Source organism: Pseudonaja textilis, chromosome 2, assembly GCF_049901715.1.
Source record: "Pseudonaja textilis isolate UNSWEBS1 chromosome 2, rPseTex1.2, whole genome shotgun sequence".
Taxonomy (NCBI): Eukaryota; Metazoa; Chordata; class Lepidosauria; order Squamata; family Elapidae; genus Pseudonaja; species Pseudonaja textilis.
This window is the reverse complement of record NC_141991.1, coordinates 17,294,584-17,312,860: the sequence shown is the minus strand read 5'-3', so window position 1 is coordinate 17,312,860 and position 18,277 is coordinate 17,294,584. Positions and strand designations below refer to the sequence as shown.

Sequence of the window (18,277 nt, the reverse complement as noted above, 5' to 3'; positions counted from 1 at the left end):
TGAGAATCTCTACAGACATCTAAATGTTTTGACAGGCGAGAGCACCCTCGATTTCTTGTATTATTTTGCTGTTCCTGTTGATGGACGTCACCCAGGGTTATTCATGCTGGATAGTCCTCCTGTTGAAGGTAAATTTGGAGATTGCTTCTGTTCGGAAGATCCATGTTTGCTTTTACATAAATGAGAGATCTCTTAACTATTGTTAGCCTTCCATTACATATTTGGCAATCCTAGATGATTGTGGTAGAATGAAGTCTGGATTTCCAGAAGGGGTGGGCTGTATTCCAGAGGACCAAGAGACAGCAAAGTTTAGATTGTTTGTGATTGAGAGTCAAGATAGCTCCTCATAGAAGTTCTTACGTTTAATGATGCAAGTAGTTTGCCTTAGTCTGACAAGATTTTGTCTATAAGTGAGTAACAACAAAGGAAACTGTTTAGAAGTCATTCTGCATGTCTTTCTTGGTTTTTGGAGCCTGGCACTTACCTCTGAAGGGTGCAAATTTATGGGAAATTATCCCTCAGTTTGTACCGTCATAACTTACCCTTAGAAATCATGGATCATTTCCTCCTGACATTATCCTTTCAGATGAGGGCATTGATTATTCGGTCATCTGTCCCAACTTTTTTTTCTGCCTTTCTCTTCATCAGTGTTCTTTTTCCTATGCCATTTCTATTATTTTCCTCTTTTCAGAAAATAATAATCTCTGAAGCAGAAAAAGGTGCCTTCTTTTTCAACCAAGCCTTTTGGTTAGTAAGGTTGGCAGATCTTTATGTGGAAGCTTTCATAATCTGTATTTTATTTTCCATCTTAGTCATAGAGATAGCAATACTAGAGTGTCGCCTTACCATCATTTTCTCATCCTGCTTCCTCCCACCTTTTAAGTTAATATCATAAAAGTTTCACCCCAAATACAAGGATGACTTGAATCTGGGAGAGAAATTGACAGATGTTCATCCCTGTCTTTGTTATGATGCTTTTAGCTTGTACCTCATTGTGGAATGAAGGAAGAACCGCATCAGCATTGCTTGAATGCCACTCTTCAGAAACAGAACATCCACAAATGAATTGCCCCTGTGACTATGTAGTACAGAGGGAGAGGAAGCTAGCCACAAGATTGCAAGGACATAAGCGAGCAATCAGACAAGGACATTGGTAGCCTCACATTGCAATAAACAATGACATACATTCAACTTTGCAGCTACTAAGATTGTTGGACAAGCAGGCACAAAAACAGCCAGGGAAGCCTGGGAAACAGGCCCCTCATCATTCACTAGGAGTGCTGATTTACCCCCAGCTCATTGAGTCCTTGGGAGGCGGGGTCTTGGCAGCACAAGGAAACAACAGCCAATGACTTAACAGCCAGCCATCAACACCAATGCAATCTACATCTAAAAAGCTACACCCCACAGGCACCATATAAATACCACACTCAGAACAGCCCAAAGCACACACAGAGAAGTTCCCTGAGGATGGGCTCCAGTACAAGTCCAAAAAGCTCAGAAGATTAAACCCCTGGTTCTGGGGACCGACCCAGATTGAATCCTGCAATAGAACATCCAGTTCTTCCTTAGAACTATCTCCATCTTTGGTCTGAACACACACACACACACACACACACACACACACACACACGTTCCTTGGTTGAGGATGAAAAGAACCAGGCCACACCAGGTTCTTTAGAGATTGGATGCCTGGTACATTAGCATTTGTTTTCCGACAGGTTTGCCTACCTACCTGGTTGTCATGGCAATTGGCCTGAACCAGACTAAGTCGGGCTCTGTTCAGCTACAGTCGGTGAACTTAGAAGCAAGAACAGGCAGCCTCGGGGAGTTAAAACTGCAGAGAAGAGACAGTCGGATGGACCTGTTTGTGGCCGAGCTGCCTCCAACTCTATCAACCACCAACAGCTTTTCCATAGTGGTACATGGAATGGATGGTGAGGGCCAGAAGTTGGAGAGATCTGCTCCTCAAGTTGCAACTGTCACAGGATCCCTCCTAGAGGTAAGAGGAAAATTAAAGGTGGAAGATTTTGGGGGGGTTTACCTGTATTTTACAGTTTCTCCTTTTCTTTCTGTTAATTGTACTATAGACATTCTGTTCTTTAGAACTTAACATTTTGTGTATGTGTAGATGTGTAGGCCTTGACGTATTACTTACAGAAGTTATGATGGACCCCCCAAAAGGAGTTCAAAGTGCCAATGGCCACACTCCTCCGTGATTACATGACTGCATTTTGGATGCTCGGCAGCCAGCCCATACTTACGGCCCTGTGCAGCATCCTGCAGTTACTTGATTGCAGTTTATGGTGTTTTTGCCAGAAACTGGTGTTCACTTCCAGTTTCCAGCAAAAAATGCCCCACAGCTAACAACGGAGTAACATTACAACGGAAGTGTTTGCTTAATGATTACTACAAAAAAGTTGTAAAATTTGATGGCCGGTGTTAAGTTCGGAAGGTCGGGTTCATAGAGACGAGAGACTCAGAATAAGTGAACAACAGCTCTTTATTTACTGGCTAGATCTGAGTGAGTAACAGGGCTCGCGGCAGCTCTTTTTATAGAGCTGGCTGCGGCTAGGCTGCCAATGACATCGCTTTGAGTTTCCCACGATTGGTTTCATCCAATCGCGGTAGACTCTTAGCGAGCCAATCACAGCTGTCTTGGCTGTCCAATCAGGTAGTTCTCTTTGTTGACCAATAGCAATGCAGGGTTTCAAGCCTGCTAATATGGAACAGCCGGCTTAAAAACTGTCTCGATTTACAATCATAATTGCAGGCTCAATTAAGGTCATAAATTGAGGTATATATATATATAGAGAGAGAGAGGTGTATATACAGACACACACATACGTGTACATGTATTCTATCTCATGGCTATGTGTGAATAATTTTCTTGTAGCAAATCTGCGGCAGCCAAACTAAACGTTGTGGAGACAGAGTTGAAGAACTAAACTGATTTGCTGTCAGTCCCTTGGAAGTGGTGGGGAGTTTTAAAATGACTTTTTCTAGATATGTTTCTTCTACCAGCAGGTGTTGCTGACCCAACATGATTGCCACAAATAAAAAAACCCAGCTCCTTAACAAAGGACAAGGGAAATATACTTAAACAATCATGTCAGTTTTTGCATTTTTGCTCTCCAATTCTGTCCCTTCTCAGTACGGTACACTCTGAGGTGGCTTTCTGCGTTTTTCATGCTGTTTTTCCATTTCTCCACTTTCTGAGGTATTTCCTCTTCAGGATTGAACTAATATTTTTCTCCCACCATCTGAGTTTTTAAATCTCCATCCGCAAATCGGTCCCTGATCCGCCTTCCTAGCTAATAAAACCTAATTAATTAATTAAGCCTAGCTAAAAGTAAACCGCTCCAAACTCGGCTGCAGAAAATACGACTTCAGCAACAGAGTGGTCAATGCTTGGAGCTCACTACCTGACTCTGTTGTTACATCCTCAAACCCCCAAAACTTTAACCTTAAACTGTCTACCGTGGACCTCACTCCATTCCTAAGAGGCCTGTAAGGGGGCGTGCATAAGCGCACCAGTGTGCCTACCATCCCTGTCCTACTGTTCATTTATTAGTACTCATTTATTATGTATATACTTATATCTGTTTATACTTGTATGTTTATATGTTATGTTCATACTTATACTTGTTTTTCTCATACATGCTTGACAAACTAAATAAATAAATAAAATAACTAATGTTCATCTGAGCTCTCTTCTGCTTTTAAACTGACCTGCTAACAAATCTATCAGCATAGATACTTAAGGAATTATCTTTTCAGGGCAATTTCTTTGTGACCACACTCTCTATCCTACTTCTGTAACTTAAACCCTGATTTGTTCCAGCTGAGCAGAGAGAGTCCTGTGTTCCCAGGAAGACGTGTTTCCATCTCCTGGAAGATCACAAATCCTGGTGCACCTAAATATTATGGACTAAAAGTGATCAGCCTTCCCGGGATTCCAGCCGACATCTCTAACACCAGGTAATTTTTCTAAGTGTTCATGATAAGCAACATTTTTCTTATGTTGAGGCTTGATATACAGTGTTTCCTGCTTGTCTGCCTACAGTCAAAACCGCTTATGTTTCAAAATTACACTGCAAACAAGAACAAAATAGAATTACCTGCAAAACTCTCTATGCATTTTCTTGCTAGAACTACTAATGCTTAAGTTTTTAGAGATAGGGTTGGATGTATTCGGACAGTGTATAATGAAATCCCAGCAGTTTTATTTGTAGGCATCTAAGATAAAGTTTCAGAGCTCTGCATAATTCTCTGTCCTTTATGTCTGGCAGGGAAAAAGGCATAGAAAATAAGCATTCATTCAATCATTCCTCTGTAATAAAAATGAAAACATTATTTTTCCTGACTTGGAAGTATAATTTTTATTACTCTCTCTCAGGGATGCAATTGGCTGCATATATCTTTCAGTCATTGCTTTGTCTCTTTTGATAGTTCTTTATATTTCTTCAGAGGAAATGCAGCCTATATAGAATTCCAGGTTCTCTCCATCCCATCCCCGGCCTGCTCAGCTTAGTTCTAGCACCACCTGTCCTCAAGGCCTGTTCTTGGGACATAAACACACCTTTGGATTCTAGTAAAGCAGTGTTTCTCAACCTTTGCAATTTCAAGATGTCTGGACTTCAACTCCCAGAATTCTCCAGCTAGCAGCACGCTGTCAGGGGGACTCTGGGAATTGAAGTCCAGACATCTTAAATTTGCAAGGATGAGAAATGCTGTGGTAAAAGGGAGCCTCTCACCCACTGATCTGGGGCTTACTTACAACTCCCAGCATTCTCCAATGCTCACCTTGGATGAGAATTATGGATCAGTAATATCTAAAGCACCACAGGCTGCCCACCTTGCTCCTTGTATAGGTGGAGCTGCATCTAGGAGTATCTGCTTAACAGAATAATAGAGACGGAAGGGTCCTTAGAGGCCTTTTAGTAGTCCAACCCACTACTCAGGCATGAAATCCTACACCGTTTCAGATAAATGGTTGCCCAGTCTCTTCTTAAAAACCTCCAATGTTCAGCATCCACAACTTCTAGAGGCAAATTGTTCCACTGATTAATTGTTCTAACTGTCAGGAAATTCCTCCTTAGTTCTAGGTTGCTTCTCTCCTTGATTAGTTTCCACCCATTGCTTCTTGTCCTGCCCACAGGGGCTTTGGAGAATAGCCTGACTCCCTCTTCTTTGTGGCAGCCCCTCAAATATTGGAACACTGCTATCATGTCTCCCTAATCCTTCTTTTCATAAACTAGGTAGGTAGGTAGGTAGGTAGATAGATAGATAGATAGATAGATAGATAGATAGATAGATAGATAGATAGATAGATAGATAGATAGATAGATAGATAGATAGATAGATAGATAGATAGATAGATAGACAGATAGATAGATGATAGATGATAGAATTTTTTATTGGCCAAGTGTGATCGGATACATAGGGAATTTGTCTTGGTGCAAATGCTCTCGGTGTAAATAAAAGATATATATATATAACTAGACATACCCAATTCCTGTAACCTTTATATGTTTTACCCTTCAGCCCTCTAATCATCTTTGTTGCTCTTCTCTGCACTCTTTCTGAAGTCTCAACTTTTTAAATCTATATCTTGGCCCCAAAACTGAATGCTGTAGTCCTAGGGTGGCCTTACCAAGGCATTATAAAGTGCTATTAACCCTTCATGTGGTCTTGATTTTACCCTTCTATTAATGCAGCCTAGAACTCTGTTGGCTTTTTTTGTGGCAGCTGCAGCACACGGCTGGCTCATATTTAAGTGATTGTTACTAGGACTGCAAGATCCCTCTTGTAATTACTACTATTGCTTTTCAGGCAGGTGTCTCCAGATTCAGTTATTTGCAGATACAGAAGGTTTGGGGGGAATGTTTCAAATTGTCTATGGAGGCAGCCAGCATTAGGTCCAACCAAGCCACACACACACACACACACACACACACACACACACGCACACTTTTTTAAAAAAATATATAAGCTAGATTGTCCAACACTATTGTCATTTTCAACTTTTCTTTCTTGCAGACTGCAATTAGGCTTCAACCAAACAGGGGCAGGACAGATATTCCTGAACATTCCTGATTCTGCACTCCCTGGGTCACTGATTACAATCACCTTGCAGGCCAACTCTCTCAACTCCTCCACAGATCCCGATTTTGCCCATATCGATCTCCTGGTGATGCCTCCACCTCCGGTGAGTCATGCCACGTTGAAGAAGAGATCTACCTGAATGGTTTGAGATGGTCTTTCATTTCTATCGAGAACAACTTCATGGGATCAGATAGGAGAGCCATCTCATGTAGTAACTCTGCCTTGAGCAGTGAAGATTAGCAGAGTCTGCCACAGATGTCCAGCTCTGTCCTTATGTACAGTGAGATGTTGGCCTCTTCTCAGAATCTGATGCCTTTGGCAACGTCAGGAAAGGGATGGAGAATAGCCATCTTGTTAGGACACGTTTGATCTGTGCGGTTTGGGTAATTCTTGACTATGGGTGGGTGCAAATATTTTTACTATGGGTTCTGTGGGCGTAGCTAGGTGGGTGTTACCATGTGACTGGGTGGGCGTGGCTTCTTTTTTGCAGCACCCCACCACGCTCCATGTTTTTTGCCTCCTGGGCCTCAAGGAAGCCTCCTGGGAGGCTGTTTTTGCTCCCAGAAGGATTCCCTGAGACCCAGGAGACAAAAAACAGAGTGCGGCGGGGTGGCGGCACAGCACCCCTTCCTCCGTGCACCCCTTTTTCCTTCATGGGCCTCAGGGAAGCCTGGGTGAAGCAGTAAGACAGCAAGGGGGATCCTGGAATGGCTGATCGTCGGAACAGCTGATTGTTGGGAGGAAAAAGAAAGAAAGAAATACCAGTTCGGCCGAACCAGTAGCTGTTTTTTTACTACTGGTTCGCCTGAACTGGGCCGAACCAGTTGTTGACTCTAGCAGTTAGCTAAACGAATTCATGTGTGTGGCCTACTCTAAGTGAGTAGGCTCCTTCTTGATGTCTTCAATTAAATACACAAGGGGTTCTGGAACTAGAACCCAACCACATCTGGAGGGCAACAAGTTGGGAGAGGTTGACAAACATCTGCTCATTTTTTTTAATAAACATCTTGGATATGGAGCCTGGGAGATTCACTGAATGACAGTACAATAAACTTGCATCTGCTTTTCCCAGGTGTATCATTTAAGACTAAAATACTGAAATCAGTTGACAGTTGACTTGCCAGTCCAATGTTTGATCTATGGCAGGGGTGTCAAACTTGATTTCATTGAGGGCTGCATCAGGCTTGTGTTTGACCTTGGGGGGCTCGGGGTGGGCGTGGCCACCTCAACTCAGCTCATGTTGGGGTCACCTGTGGTGGCCAAGTGCTAAGGCAGGACTTCCCTCAGACCCTCACTCACTCTCATTAAAATCTTCCCTCCTTCCTTCCTTCCTTCCTTCCTTCCTTCCTTCCTTCCTTCCTTCCTTCCTTCCTTCCTTTTTTCTTCTCTCTTCATTCTCCTGCCTTCTTCCTTCCCCTCTTTCCTTATTTTTCCTTCCTTCCTCCCTTTTCTTCTTTTTCCTTCCCTCATCATTCTCCTTTCTTCTTCCTTCCCCTCTTTCCTTATTTTTTCCTTCCTTGCTCTCTTCTCATCTTTCCTTCTTTTTCTGTGTCTCTTTCCCTTTCTCTCTTCCTGTCCCTTTTTGCATACTCAAATGCAAAAAAGGAAACAATTCTTCTTTTTGTTTTGTTTTTTAGTTTGTTTTGCTAGCCCTCTGCCAGCGAAAATGGAGCTGGGGGAGGGTTGCATGTGCCCCCCCCCCCGCCATCCTAGGGCCCATTTTTGGCCGGGACAGCCTCCTGAAGCCCTTTGCCAGCAAAAACGGGTCCTGCGTGGCCTTCCTGAGCTCCGTTTTCCCTGACAGAGGCACTGCAGGCTGCTCCTTTGCTGTTTCGAGGGCGGCCTCCTGGGCCAGATCTAAGCAGCGTTCAGGCCGGATACGGCCCATGGGCCTTGAGTTTATACATCCCTGATCCATTGCAACTTGTCCCTTTTGTTCTTTAATCATAGTTGGAGACCATCTCATCCCCGGTATGCAAAGTCATATCTTCAGAGAATTCCTGTGGTCCCCCACAGTCCCCTTGTCGCAGCCAACGATGGACAGCCACCTTGCAGATCTGGGACCAAGCTGGTATTCACTCCGTGCAGGTGGAAAACGGTCCGGTGCTTCCTCACCAAGCCCATGGGCTGGTGAAAATGGTCTCTTACACCTCAGATTGCTGCTCACAGCAGGCAGAACTGGTGGTCACCAACCTTCTTGGGGAGAAATACCCGTGCCAAGTTGAAGTAATGCCTCCTGCCCTTCCTGGCAAGACAGTAACCACACCTCCAGATGATTTTAGGATGGTGGCAGATGCTGCTGCTGGTGCTGGTAGCGCTGTCGCTCCTTATGCCACGATCTGGTGGCGGATCTCAACAATCTTGCTGGTCATTGTGTGGCTAGGACTGTAAGGCCGCCGTTTATGGGAGTCGTTCTCACTGTTCTGGCTTCCCTCTGCTGGGAAATGATGGCATTTTACCTTATTGGAGAGTGAAGTTAAAAGGAGAGGATGGGCGAAGCAGGAGAACAAAAAGGAAAGAAGGAAGGAAGGAGGGAGGGAGGGAAGGAGGGAAGAAAGGAAGGGAGGAAGGAGGGAGGGAGGGAGGGAGGAAGGAAGGAAGGAAGGAAGGAAGGAAGGAAGGAAGTCCTCAAAGGACCATTGTAAGATGTCACATTGGAATCCTAGTCAGCGTGAAGGAAAAGTCACTATAATTCTCCTTCCTGATTGGAAGAACTGAGTTAGAAAGAGAACAAGATTTTTTTTTCTTTAATGGCGTAGAGCATCCATTAACACATTCTTGTGGCTTGTGACCAGGTAGCCAGGACTGTTCATCTATCAGGTAGTGTTTCCTGACTATGAGCTTGTTCTCTAGTGTGAGATGGGCTCCTTGAAATTTTTTTTTTTAAACTGGAACATGATAGGATAGTTGTCCCAATCTGTACGCAGAGGTTGGGCTTTAGCCCTAGGATGTGATTTCCCAAGAGGGATTGCTGCTCGTAACCACATGCTTTGATGGACAGTACTAGTTTTGGGGTTGCTAGTCCTACCTGCTGACCACATCTCTTGGCATCCTTCCATCCTGGATGACTCTGCCCTCTGTGCATGGAGCCTACTGCAATTCTTTCAGCTTCTCCAAATGCCTCTGGTCTTCAGTGTAGGTGTTTACTCCTTTCTGATCATAGGAACATGCTACCAGTTCCACCTCTTTGCTCTGTAATTCCCTAGAAATGGGATTCATTTTGTTTTGGAGCAGCTTCTGTTAAAACATCCTCCCCCAACCTGGTCTCAGTTGGAAGTCCCCCTGAGCATGAAAGGAATATAATTGAAAGGTACAAGGGGAAATTTGAAATGAAGGCAGAAGTTCAACCACAGCATGTTCTGGAAAGCTGGTGGATAATTCCTTGTGGTACACCCACCGTGCCTAAATGCAGCTACGTCTCAGTTTTATTCTATAGTGATTGTGTTTTTTGATATAGAAATGTAGGTCAATGACACTGTAATGATTAAACTGTGAACAGATAGGCTTATACTAACATTTACAGCGTTTTTACGTAGGCAACCAACATTCTCCGAAGCGTAGAGAGCATTAATTCAAAATATCTAGAAGGCCACTTTGTAGCATCCTTTAGGAAGAGAATGTTGTAATATTGAAGAGAGAGAGAGAGAGAATGGTCCGGATTGTAAAAGATGTATCTAAGTGCTAAGGCTAACACTTAAGTACTACTACTGGTAGCCTTCCACTTTCTCTATATAGAGAAGTAGATGCAAGGGGATTCTAGGGGAAAGGTTTGAGGAGTTCTCCTCTTTACACAAGCGTCTCCCAGGTGATGATGAGGCCATCAGTCACAGAATGGTTGCATCTAATAATTCACCCAGTCTCTTGCCCGCTTGGAGTCTCCATTAATTTACCATCTCCAGATAACCTTATTTCACAGAAGCGAAATCATGATATACATGTATTCCACTGAGCCCTGGAGGACCCCACTACCCTTTCCCATTTCCCTGGTCAGTGCACCAAAAGATAAGGGGGGAAAAAAAATCTAGATGGTGCAAGATCTGGATTAAGAGGAGAGTAATTCCATTACGAAACTGTGGGAAAGAAGCAAATAGTCTTTATCTATTAGATCCGTGTTTTTCAACCTTGGCGGTTTGAAGATGTGTGGACTTCAACTCCCGGAATTCTGGGAGTGGAAGTCCACACATCTCCAAACCGCCAAGGTTGAAAAACACTGCATTAGACGAGGTAATGTACTGTAGGATGAGTTTGTCTCTTCATTTCTTCTTTGGGCATGAGATCGTTGAGCAGGACTCTGGACCTCAGGCCTTTTCTGTGTTGCTGGTGCTAGGAATTAATCCTAGAACACCTTTCTTAAGTTTCTTCTTAGACCCGGCCTTGGATCATTGTGCTCCCAGAGGCTTTTGCCAGTTAACTTTCTCCTTTTCCAGGACTGGCTGCTGTAGACTGCCTTTGAACTTAAAGGCCCCTCTTGCCTTTTGATCTTTCTTACCTTTGGAGTAGCCAGAAAGAGCTTGCTAATTTTATTCAGGAAGCGTTTCCAGGTCAGATTCCTTAACGGTAACAGATAGTCCTTGATATTCGATCCTCATGAGAGCCTGGTCATGATAGCCGTAAATGTAAAACATTTTCGCGATCTTTTTTGGGGGGTGGGTAGCAGTTGTGAAGCAAACCCAGGCTTTGCTATGAGCGTAATTTTGCCCCAAAATTGGAAATCAAGTTATTAAATGCGGTCACATGATTTGTGGGACGTTGCAAACACCTGTAAAGCATCCAAAGTTAAGTCATGTGACCAGGGGTGGGATGCAAATACTTTTACTACCGGTTCTGCGGCTGTGGCTAGGTGGGCGTGACCACATGAGTGGCTTTTTCTTCTTTTCTTTTTTTCAGCACCCCATGCTCCGTTTTTTGTTGTTGTTTTTGCCTCCTGGGAGGCTTTTTTTGCTCACAGGAGGCTTCCCTGAGGCCCGGGAAGACACAAAACGGAGCGTCCCTTTTTGTCTCCTGGGCGAAGCCGTAAGACAGCGAAGGGGATCCCCACACAGCTGATAGTCGGAGCAGCTGATTGTCAGGAGGGGAAAAAAACCCTTAAGGAGTGACTGGGCAGGGGAGAATGCAGTCAGCGATGTCGGGCGTGCGTGATAAGGACTGACTGGGAGGAGAGGGGAGGGGTGGGCGGAAAGGGGAGGGGCCAGCCAAGGGCACGATTTGCCTGCTCTCCGAGCTGGGCAGAATCGTAACAACCGGTTCTATAGCACCAGTCCGATCCAGTAGAATCCCACCCCTGCACGTGACCAGAGAAACTTCAAACCTGGGTCCTAAGGATCCCAGAGTAGATCCATCCCAGAGTAATTTTTAAGTCACTGAACAACCCGTCATAAGTCAAGGACTATCTGTTTCTCCACAGGCAATGTCCCTGCAAGTAGAATTCAGCAACAGCTTTCACCCTGAATCTTTTTCAACAGCTCTGAATGAATTAAAAAAAAAAAAGCCTTAGACCTGATCCTCTTCTGGCCTTTTTAAGCCTTAATCGGGATGTTTATGTAGTCTCCAGCTGATGCCTCTTTGCACGAATCTATTCCCATTCCCTGAAGCCTTTCCTAATAAATCTGATCTATATATATATATTTTGCCTACTGACAAATGTCTTTATATTTGTATGCAAATTATTTTTTTATTTCCAGATGTTCTGTTTTGGTTTGTACTGTCTATGGCGAGCGCCTTTTGCGAGTATTGAAAATAGAGATTTATGTAAGTGGCGTTTTGGAAATTTGAACTCAATAAAGTGAATCTCAATTCAAGGCAAAGCATTTGCTTCTTTCATATTTATTGTTCTGTCAGGGAAGTTTGCATGAGAGAAGACATGGATCACTTTGTCACCACCCATTGTTCCTTATGCAGCCCTAAGAACCAGTTCAAAGATAACAGATAATCAGAGGTGGAAGGGATCTTATAGGTCATCTAGTCCAACCCCTTGCCCAAGCAGAAGACCCTACACCATTTCTGATAAATGGCAGTCCAATCTCTTCTTGAAGGTCATTCTTGAAGACATTCACATACATTAATGTTTTAATGACTCCTTCATTTCAACATATTTCAAGAGGTTTACCTCAGAATAAATACAAAATTATTTTTAAAAAGAAGGTAATAATTGCTCAATAGTTAGGGGACCTGGTGGAAGGGAAAGGAGAAAGCTCTAATACAGGTAATCAACTTAAAACAGTTCATTTAGTGACCAATGTTGCAGCGGCACTGAAAAATGTGACTTATGACCATTTTTCACATTTACGACTGTGTGTCACCCCCCGTGATTCAGACCTTGGCAACTGATTCACACTTAACGACTGTTGCAGTATCCTGGGATCGTGTGATCCCCTTTTGCGACCTTCTTGACAAGCAAAATCAATGGGGAGGCCAGATTCACATAACAACGGTGTGACTCCCTTAACAACCGCAGCGGTCCACTTAAACACCGCAGCAAGCAAGGTCCGTAAAATGGGCCAAAACTCGCTTTGCCAATGTCTCACATAACCAGTGGTGGGATTACATTTTTTTTGCTACTGGTTCTGTCGGCGTGGCTTGATGGGTGTGGTTTGGTGGGCATGGCAGGGTAAGGATATTGTAAAATCTCCATTCCCTCCCCACTCCGCTAGCCTTCTTTCCAGCTCCGTTCTCCTGTGCAGGGCAACCAAACAAGACGCAGCCAATCAGCTGGGACTCGGGAGGTGGAGAATAGATGTGGGCGGGGCCAGTCAGAGGTGGTATTTGCCGGTTCTCCGAACAACTCAAAATGTCCGCTTTCGGTTCTCCAGAACTCGTCAGAACCTGCTGAATACCACCTCTACGCTTATCGACAGAAATTTGGGGCTCGATTGACGTTGCAAGCCAAGGACTACCTGTAATGCTATATTGTACTCTGAACTGGTTTCGGATTTTTCTTCCTCAGGTGGTTTTTATTCAAGCCAGCAAAGGAGTTGGCAGCGGCTAATGAAGGAGAAGTCAACTAGAAAGTTTACCGAGGATTGATTTGAAAATGACTCGCTCGGTGCGCTGGGCCTGACAGTGAGATGGGCCAGTGGTGCAGAACGTAAAATCAATAGGCAAATAATTACCTCTCTTCAGATTCTCAAGTCACCTTGCACAGCCAGGAACCCCAGTTTAAAAAGCATGGTTGACAGGTAGCTGTTGGACTTTCCACAAAAATAATTAATTCCATGCACCAGGAGTTTTCTCCATGATTTGCCACAGAAGGAATCTAGAGTCTTTCATTAGTTGCACAGCATGAATAAGTGCTGTGGTAACTATGTAGTTCTTCCTATGATTTGATCACCTGTCCAGGAAGGAGAGAACCTTCAATTGCCCTTCACTGTACTGGAATTAAATAGTCTTTCTCACCATACTTAGACAGCATCCAAAGACCACTGGCAGACATCCGACTTGTGGGACCCTCACCAAGGAGCCTCTGTGGCGCAGTGGTTAGAGTGCAGTACTGCAAGCTACTTCTGCAGTCAGCTGCCTACAATTTGGCAGTTCAAATCTCACCAGGCTCAAGGTTGACTCAGCCTTCCACCCTTCCGAGGTGGGTAAAATGAGGACCCAGATTGTTGGGGACAATAGGCTGACTCTGTAATCCGCTTAGAGAGGGCTGTGAAGCACTATAAAGCAGTATATAAGTCTAAGTGCTATTGCTATTATGAGGGCAATAGACGAAGGGAACAATAGAAGAAGGGGACGACAGAGAATGAGATGGCTGGAAGGAGTCACTGAAGCAGTCGGCGTGAGCTTAAGTGGACTCCGCAGGATGGTAGAGTACTGGAAGGCCTGGACGGACGTTGTCCATGGGTTGGACATGACTTTGCAACTAATAACAACAACACCCATTATGCCTAAGGCAACTCACGTAACTACAGAAAAACCAGGAGAGTTGATAGGGCCAGGCCGGAAACCGATCGTAGGGGCGACAAACATGTCAGGAAGATTTTTGCTAAGTCAAGGCAAGTCGAATTGCACTTCAGAAAAATTGTGGAAAAAGATCTAGGACCTATTGTATGCTAAGAGGGTTCCACTGCAGAATTGTGGTTCCCCCACCCCCTTTTTACTGCCTTGGCAGCTGTTATAAAACCAGTGTTGCCAATCGTAGGTTGGAGTTAGGATTCCGACTCTTTCAAATGCTCTTTCCTACAAAGGGTACTTCTGCCTCCCAACAATTTGAAAACAAGAAGACCACTATTGAAAAATCAAAGATTTGGACCATCCAACACTGGCTAACGTGGGTCTCCAACCTTGGCAAATTTAATCCTGGCGGACTTCAACTCTCAGAATTTGCTGGCTGGGGAATTCTGGGAGTCTGCTAGGATTAAGTCTGCCAGGATTAAAGTTGCCAAGGTTGGAGACTTCTGCTCCAGGTGCTTACGGTGTGCGGGTGAGATTGAGGTTCTACCTATCAACTTATCCTAGTAGTTGGGAATGCCAGTAACAGGTTATTTTTTAGCTAGGCTCCTCTAGCAATCAGAAGGAAGGATCCTGTATAATTCTTTTTTCTTAGTTTCATGGCTGTTCTTATTTTGTATTTTATATATATATATTATTTGAACTATCTCCCAGGGCAAGCTCCTCTACCACCCCAATTTCAATCTGCCTGGCGCAAAAGTTCTAGGACAGGGGTGTCAAATTCATGTTGTCATGGCGGTGTCACGTGATGTATCAGGACTTTCCCCCACTTCGCTAAACTGGGCGTGGGCGTGGCCAGTGGGTAATGCATCCGGCCCGCAAGCCAGGAGTTTGACAGCCCTGTTCTAGGAGAATCTAAAAATTTATCAATTTGAGGAAATTGAGGTGGATATAGGCTCACCAATGCAATTCCTCTGTTGGAGCACCAGTACTTTGAAATACGTTTCTCTGTGAAACTTAAGCAGCCCTCATCTCATTAGTTTTTAGGAAGTGATTAGAAAGACAACTGTTTAAGAGGAATTTTGTGTTTTTAATTTTGTGAATGCAAGCTTCTAGTTATTAATTCCTTGTCCATTTTATTTCTTCTGCTTGGAACACAGGTTTTAGACACGATCTTGCGGTTTTAGTTTTTAACCACTTACTTTTAAGCCTGCCCTTTTATTGCAAATTATTGATTGTGACCCATTGAGGGTGAACACATTGCTGTGGGCTGTGACCAAATAAATAACTAAAGAAACGGAACTTTACAAGGGCATGAGAAAGGAATTGTTTCAAGAACAAAAGAACACAAAAATATCAGATGGAATCAGAAAAACAGAAAAAATATGATTAAACTGTAAACATACCTACAAGTGCAGGATTGATCTAGAACAGTGTTTCTCAACTTTAGCACCTTTAAGATGTGTGAGCTTCAGCTCCCAGAATTCCCCAGACAACACGCTGGGTTGAAATCCATCCATCTTAAAACTGCCAAGTTGAAAAAAATACCCTGATCAGGAAGCATTTGGATTATAGAAGCAATATTCCAAAAAAGTGGAAAGGAAATGTGGGCCATGCTTCATAGTCCTTTTTTTAAGTCATAATAAATATCTCTTGCTTTCATTTCCCTTAGCTACCGAAAAATAATACTGTAGTCACTCAGCCCCACTAGGGTATAAATATAAATCGGAGGAACAGAACTACGGCTAGATATTTTCAGGTTATATCAAAGGAGAGATTGCAAAATTTGTAAACCAAGATCATCAACACATCTTGGTCTCTGAATGAAAAGGCCTTTGATGGGTATGTGCTCTTTTTCTGGGTTGGAAAAAAAATAATAATACAGAGGGAAGTTACTTCAGCACAGGTATCCTAGGGAAAAATGTGCTCCCATGATGTGAATTCTGGGCTCCAGAGCTGCAGATGGCAAAGTCCTGAAGCTGTTGTAAGAGAAGGTTTCCAACCTCCTAGCTGAAGTAAGAATCTGAAACATGTTGGAACACGGGAGGACCACAGGGTAGTCCTTCACTTACAGCCATAAATTTGCAGCAAGTTGTGAGCCTTGTCTTGATTGCCTTGCACCGCTGATTCACCTCCTGATCCATCCCCTTCCACCGGTTATTTTTCATGAACTTCAAGAGCCTCGTGTTCACCTTTCCCATTCTAACAATCGCCAACCATCTCGAGATGTTTCTCCAACAAACCTGGCCCTCTGCAAATAGAGGACAAAGAGGAACAGGAACGCTGTTGGCCTCTTTCCTAATAAAAAAACTTGATGTGGCCCGTCGTTTGGAGTCTCCAGAAAAAGTGATGTCCTAAGCACAGCCAACTGAAGCAGAAGTGTCAAAGAGTTTATGGTCACCCACCCTTCAGCTTCTTGTCAAATGAAGGTGAACTCCTTGTGGCTGGGGAGTTTACAACCCCAGCTCTCCTTCAGCTGCTTGCAAAGGGATGCCTTTTCTTCTTCCAGTTGCGCAATGCGATGGCATTTTTGGGACACCTCCTGTTAACCAAGTAGACATCAATGATTATGACATGAATAGCATAATTTCTTCATTCATCTGACAAATTTAGAGCCTCCCTGCACTTGGAAGGAGCTTGTGGCTGGTTACTTCCCAATTCAAGTGGTCCCCTTGACAAACATTGGTCATTCCAGAATTGATGAACTCCAACTCCCATCAATCTTACACAGCTGGAATGAGGAGGATGGGAACAGCAGTTCAGTAGCATCTGGAGGGCCACAAACCTTCCACCCTCCACTATGCTTTCATACCATGATGCAGTGGTGGGATTCAGCCAGTTCGCACCACTTGGGGAGAACCGGTTGTTAACTTACTGAGCAGTTTGGTGAACTGGTTGTTGGAAGAACTCATTAGGGCAGATAACCAGTTGTTAAATTATTTGAATCCCACCATTGCCAGGATGTATGTGAGGGAAGAGACAATGGGGTGCAACCTTTGTTGCATGTTTCTCTTTTCAACCAGATCAGAAGGACCCCACTGAATCAGGCTCATGCAATTATTGGTGCTTTTATATAAATATTATATTTTTAAAAGACGCATCTTGCCAGAGGACCTCACAAAACAATCTCACATCATAGATGCAAGCTGAATTTTTAAACGCTGCAAACAATCAGAATCTGTTTGTTTATTATGGATCACAGGTAGTCCTTCACTTAAAATAATTTACAGCAAATTATTTGTTATCCATGAAATACCCATGTTCAAACACACACACACAGACACACTACTATCATGGATTCCAATACAAAATTCAGGATAGCCAGTCAAGTGGTTCAAACTTAATCAGAGATGACCAATTAATATTTCAAATGCAAATCATATTACAGGGGAAGAATAGATTGTCTGAACTATAAATGAACTATAAATGATTTTCAAAGAACATTTATGACAAGGGGAGATACTAAATTCTACCTGCTATTGACAGATTACTTAGTATCACAGTCCATCAAAATTTTCTCAATAGGTTGGAATTTTGATTTCTCCCGACTGTTCCAGATGGTGGGAAAGTACTAATTTTTGTTAGGGGGAAATAAGCAACAACCAAAAATTCAAATAATAAAATTATACATATATACATACATACATACATACATACATACATACATATCATTTTATTATTTGAAATACACACACACACACACACACACACACACACACACACATTCTGGATCAGGTGATTTCCTTTAATACTGTACAAAGTGTGTGTCCTAAAACCCACAAGGACACCTTCTTTGTGGGACAGTGCTGGATCCCTGGATTCCACTTCTAGTACATCAATCTGGCTCCTTATAAATGTCCCAAAGGTGCTTTTTCCAAAAGGCTACTGGACTTCCTTGATTTTTTTCCTTGAAAACAGGTCACTTCTCATCCAAGAAGCTTCTTCAGTGAACTGAAGCGAAGAAACTTGTTGAAAGAGAAGCAAAGCATTTTCAAAAAAAACAAAAGTCCAGTTACCTCTTGAAAAAAGCACTTTTGGGACAATCATGACCTGGTTGAGAATCACATTACAAACACAGTTACAAACACAATTAAAATCAAATGACCCCTTTCCCATCCAAAGGAGATCTGCCAGCCTTGATAGTTACCTTGGTCAACAGGTGGTTCTGTTCCTTTAGCACAACGATGGCTTGCTGGTGGAATGGATTTTCTGGCGAGGAAAAGGGAACCCCCCAATTTTTGAGTGGCACTTCGGACTGCAAAGAAGAGCGGGGGCAAAATAT

The 18,277-nt window shown here is 43.4% G+C and overlaps 2 protein-coding genes across 9 annotated transcripts in view; one reads left to right on the top strand and one right to left on the bottom strand.

The window, feature by feature from the left end:
- Nucleotides 1-11,912, top strand: part of VWA7 (von Willebrand factor A domain containing 7) — a 48,658-nt gene extending 36,746 nt beyond the window's left edge. For all 5 annotated transcript variants that reach the window (XM_087923352.1, XM_087923354.1, XM_087923353.1 and 2 more), the window contains exons 13-17: nucleotides 36-128; nucleotides 1,722-2,002; nucleotides 3,845-3,981; nucleotides 6,043-6,211; nucleotides 8,059-11,912. In XM_087923352.1, the coding sequence (XP_087779478.1) occupies nucleotides 36-128; nucleotides 1,722-2,002; nucleotides 3,845-3,981; nucleotides 6,043-6,211; nucleotides 8,059-8,499 (1,121 nt within the window). In that variant the 3' untranslated portion in view covers nucleotides 8,500-11,912. The remainder of the gene's footprint in view (nucleotides 1-35; nucleotides 129-1,721; nucleotides 2,003-3,844; nucleotides 3,982-6,042; nucleotides 6,212-8,058) is intronic.
- A 2,809-nt stretch (nucleotides 11,913-14,721) lies between these two features.
- The window catches only part of SAPCD1 (suppressor APC domain containing 1), a 31,439-nt gene continuing 27,883 nt past the window's right edge, over nucleotides 14,722-18,277 (bottom strand). For 3 of the 4 annotated variants that reach the window (XM_087923356.1, XM_087923357.1, XM_026720429.2), the window contains 2 exons: nucleotides 18,143-18,250; nucleotides 14,722-16,537 (listed from right to left, as the gene is read on the bottom strand). In XM_087923356.1, coding sequence (XP_087779482.1) covers nucleotides 16,415-16,537; nucleotides 18,143-18,250 — 231 coding nt within the window. In that variant the 3' untranslated portion in view covers nucleotides 14,722-16,414. The remainder of the gene's footprint in view (nucleotides 16,538-18,142; nucleotides 18,251-18,277) is intronic. The other variant, XM_087923358.1, reaches the window with a different exon arrangement.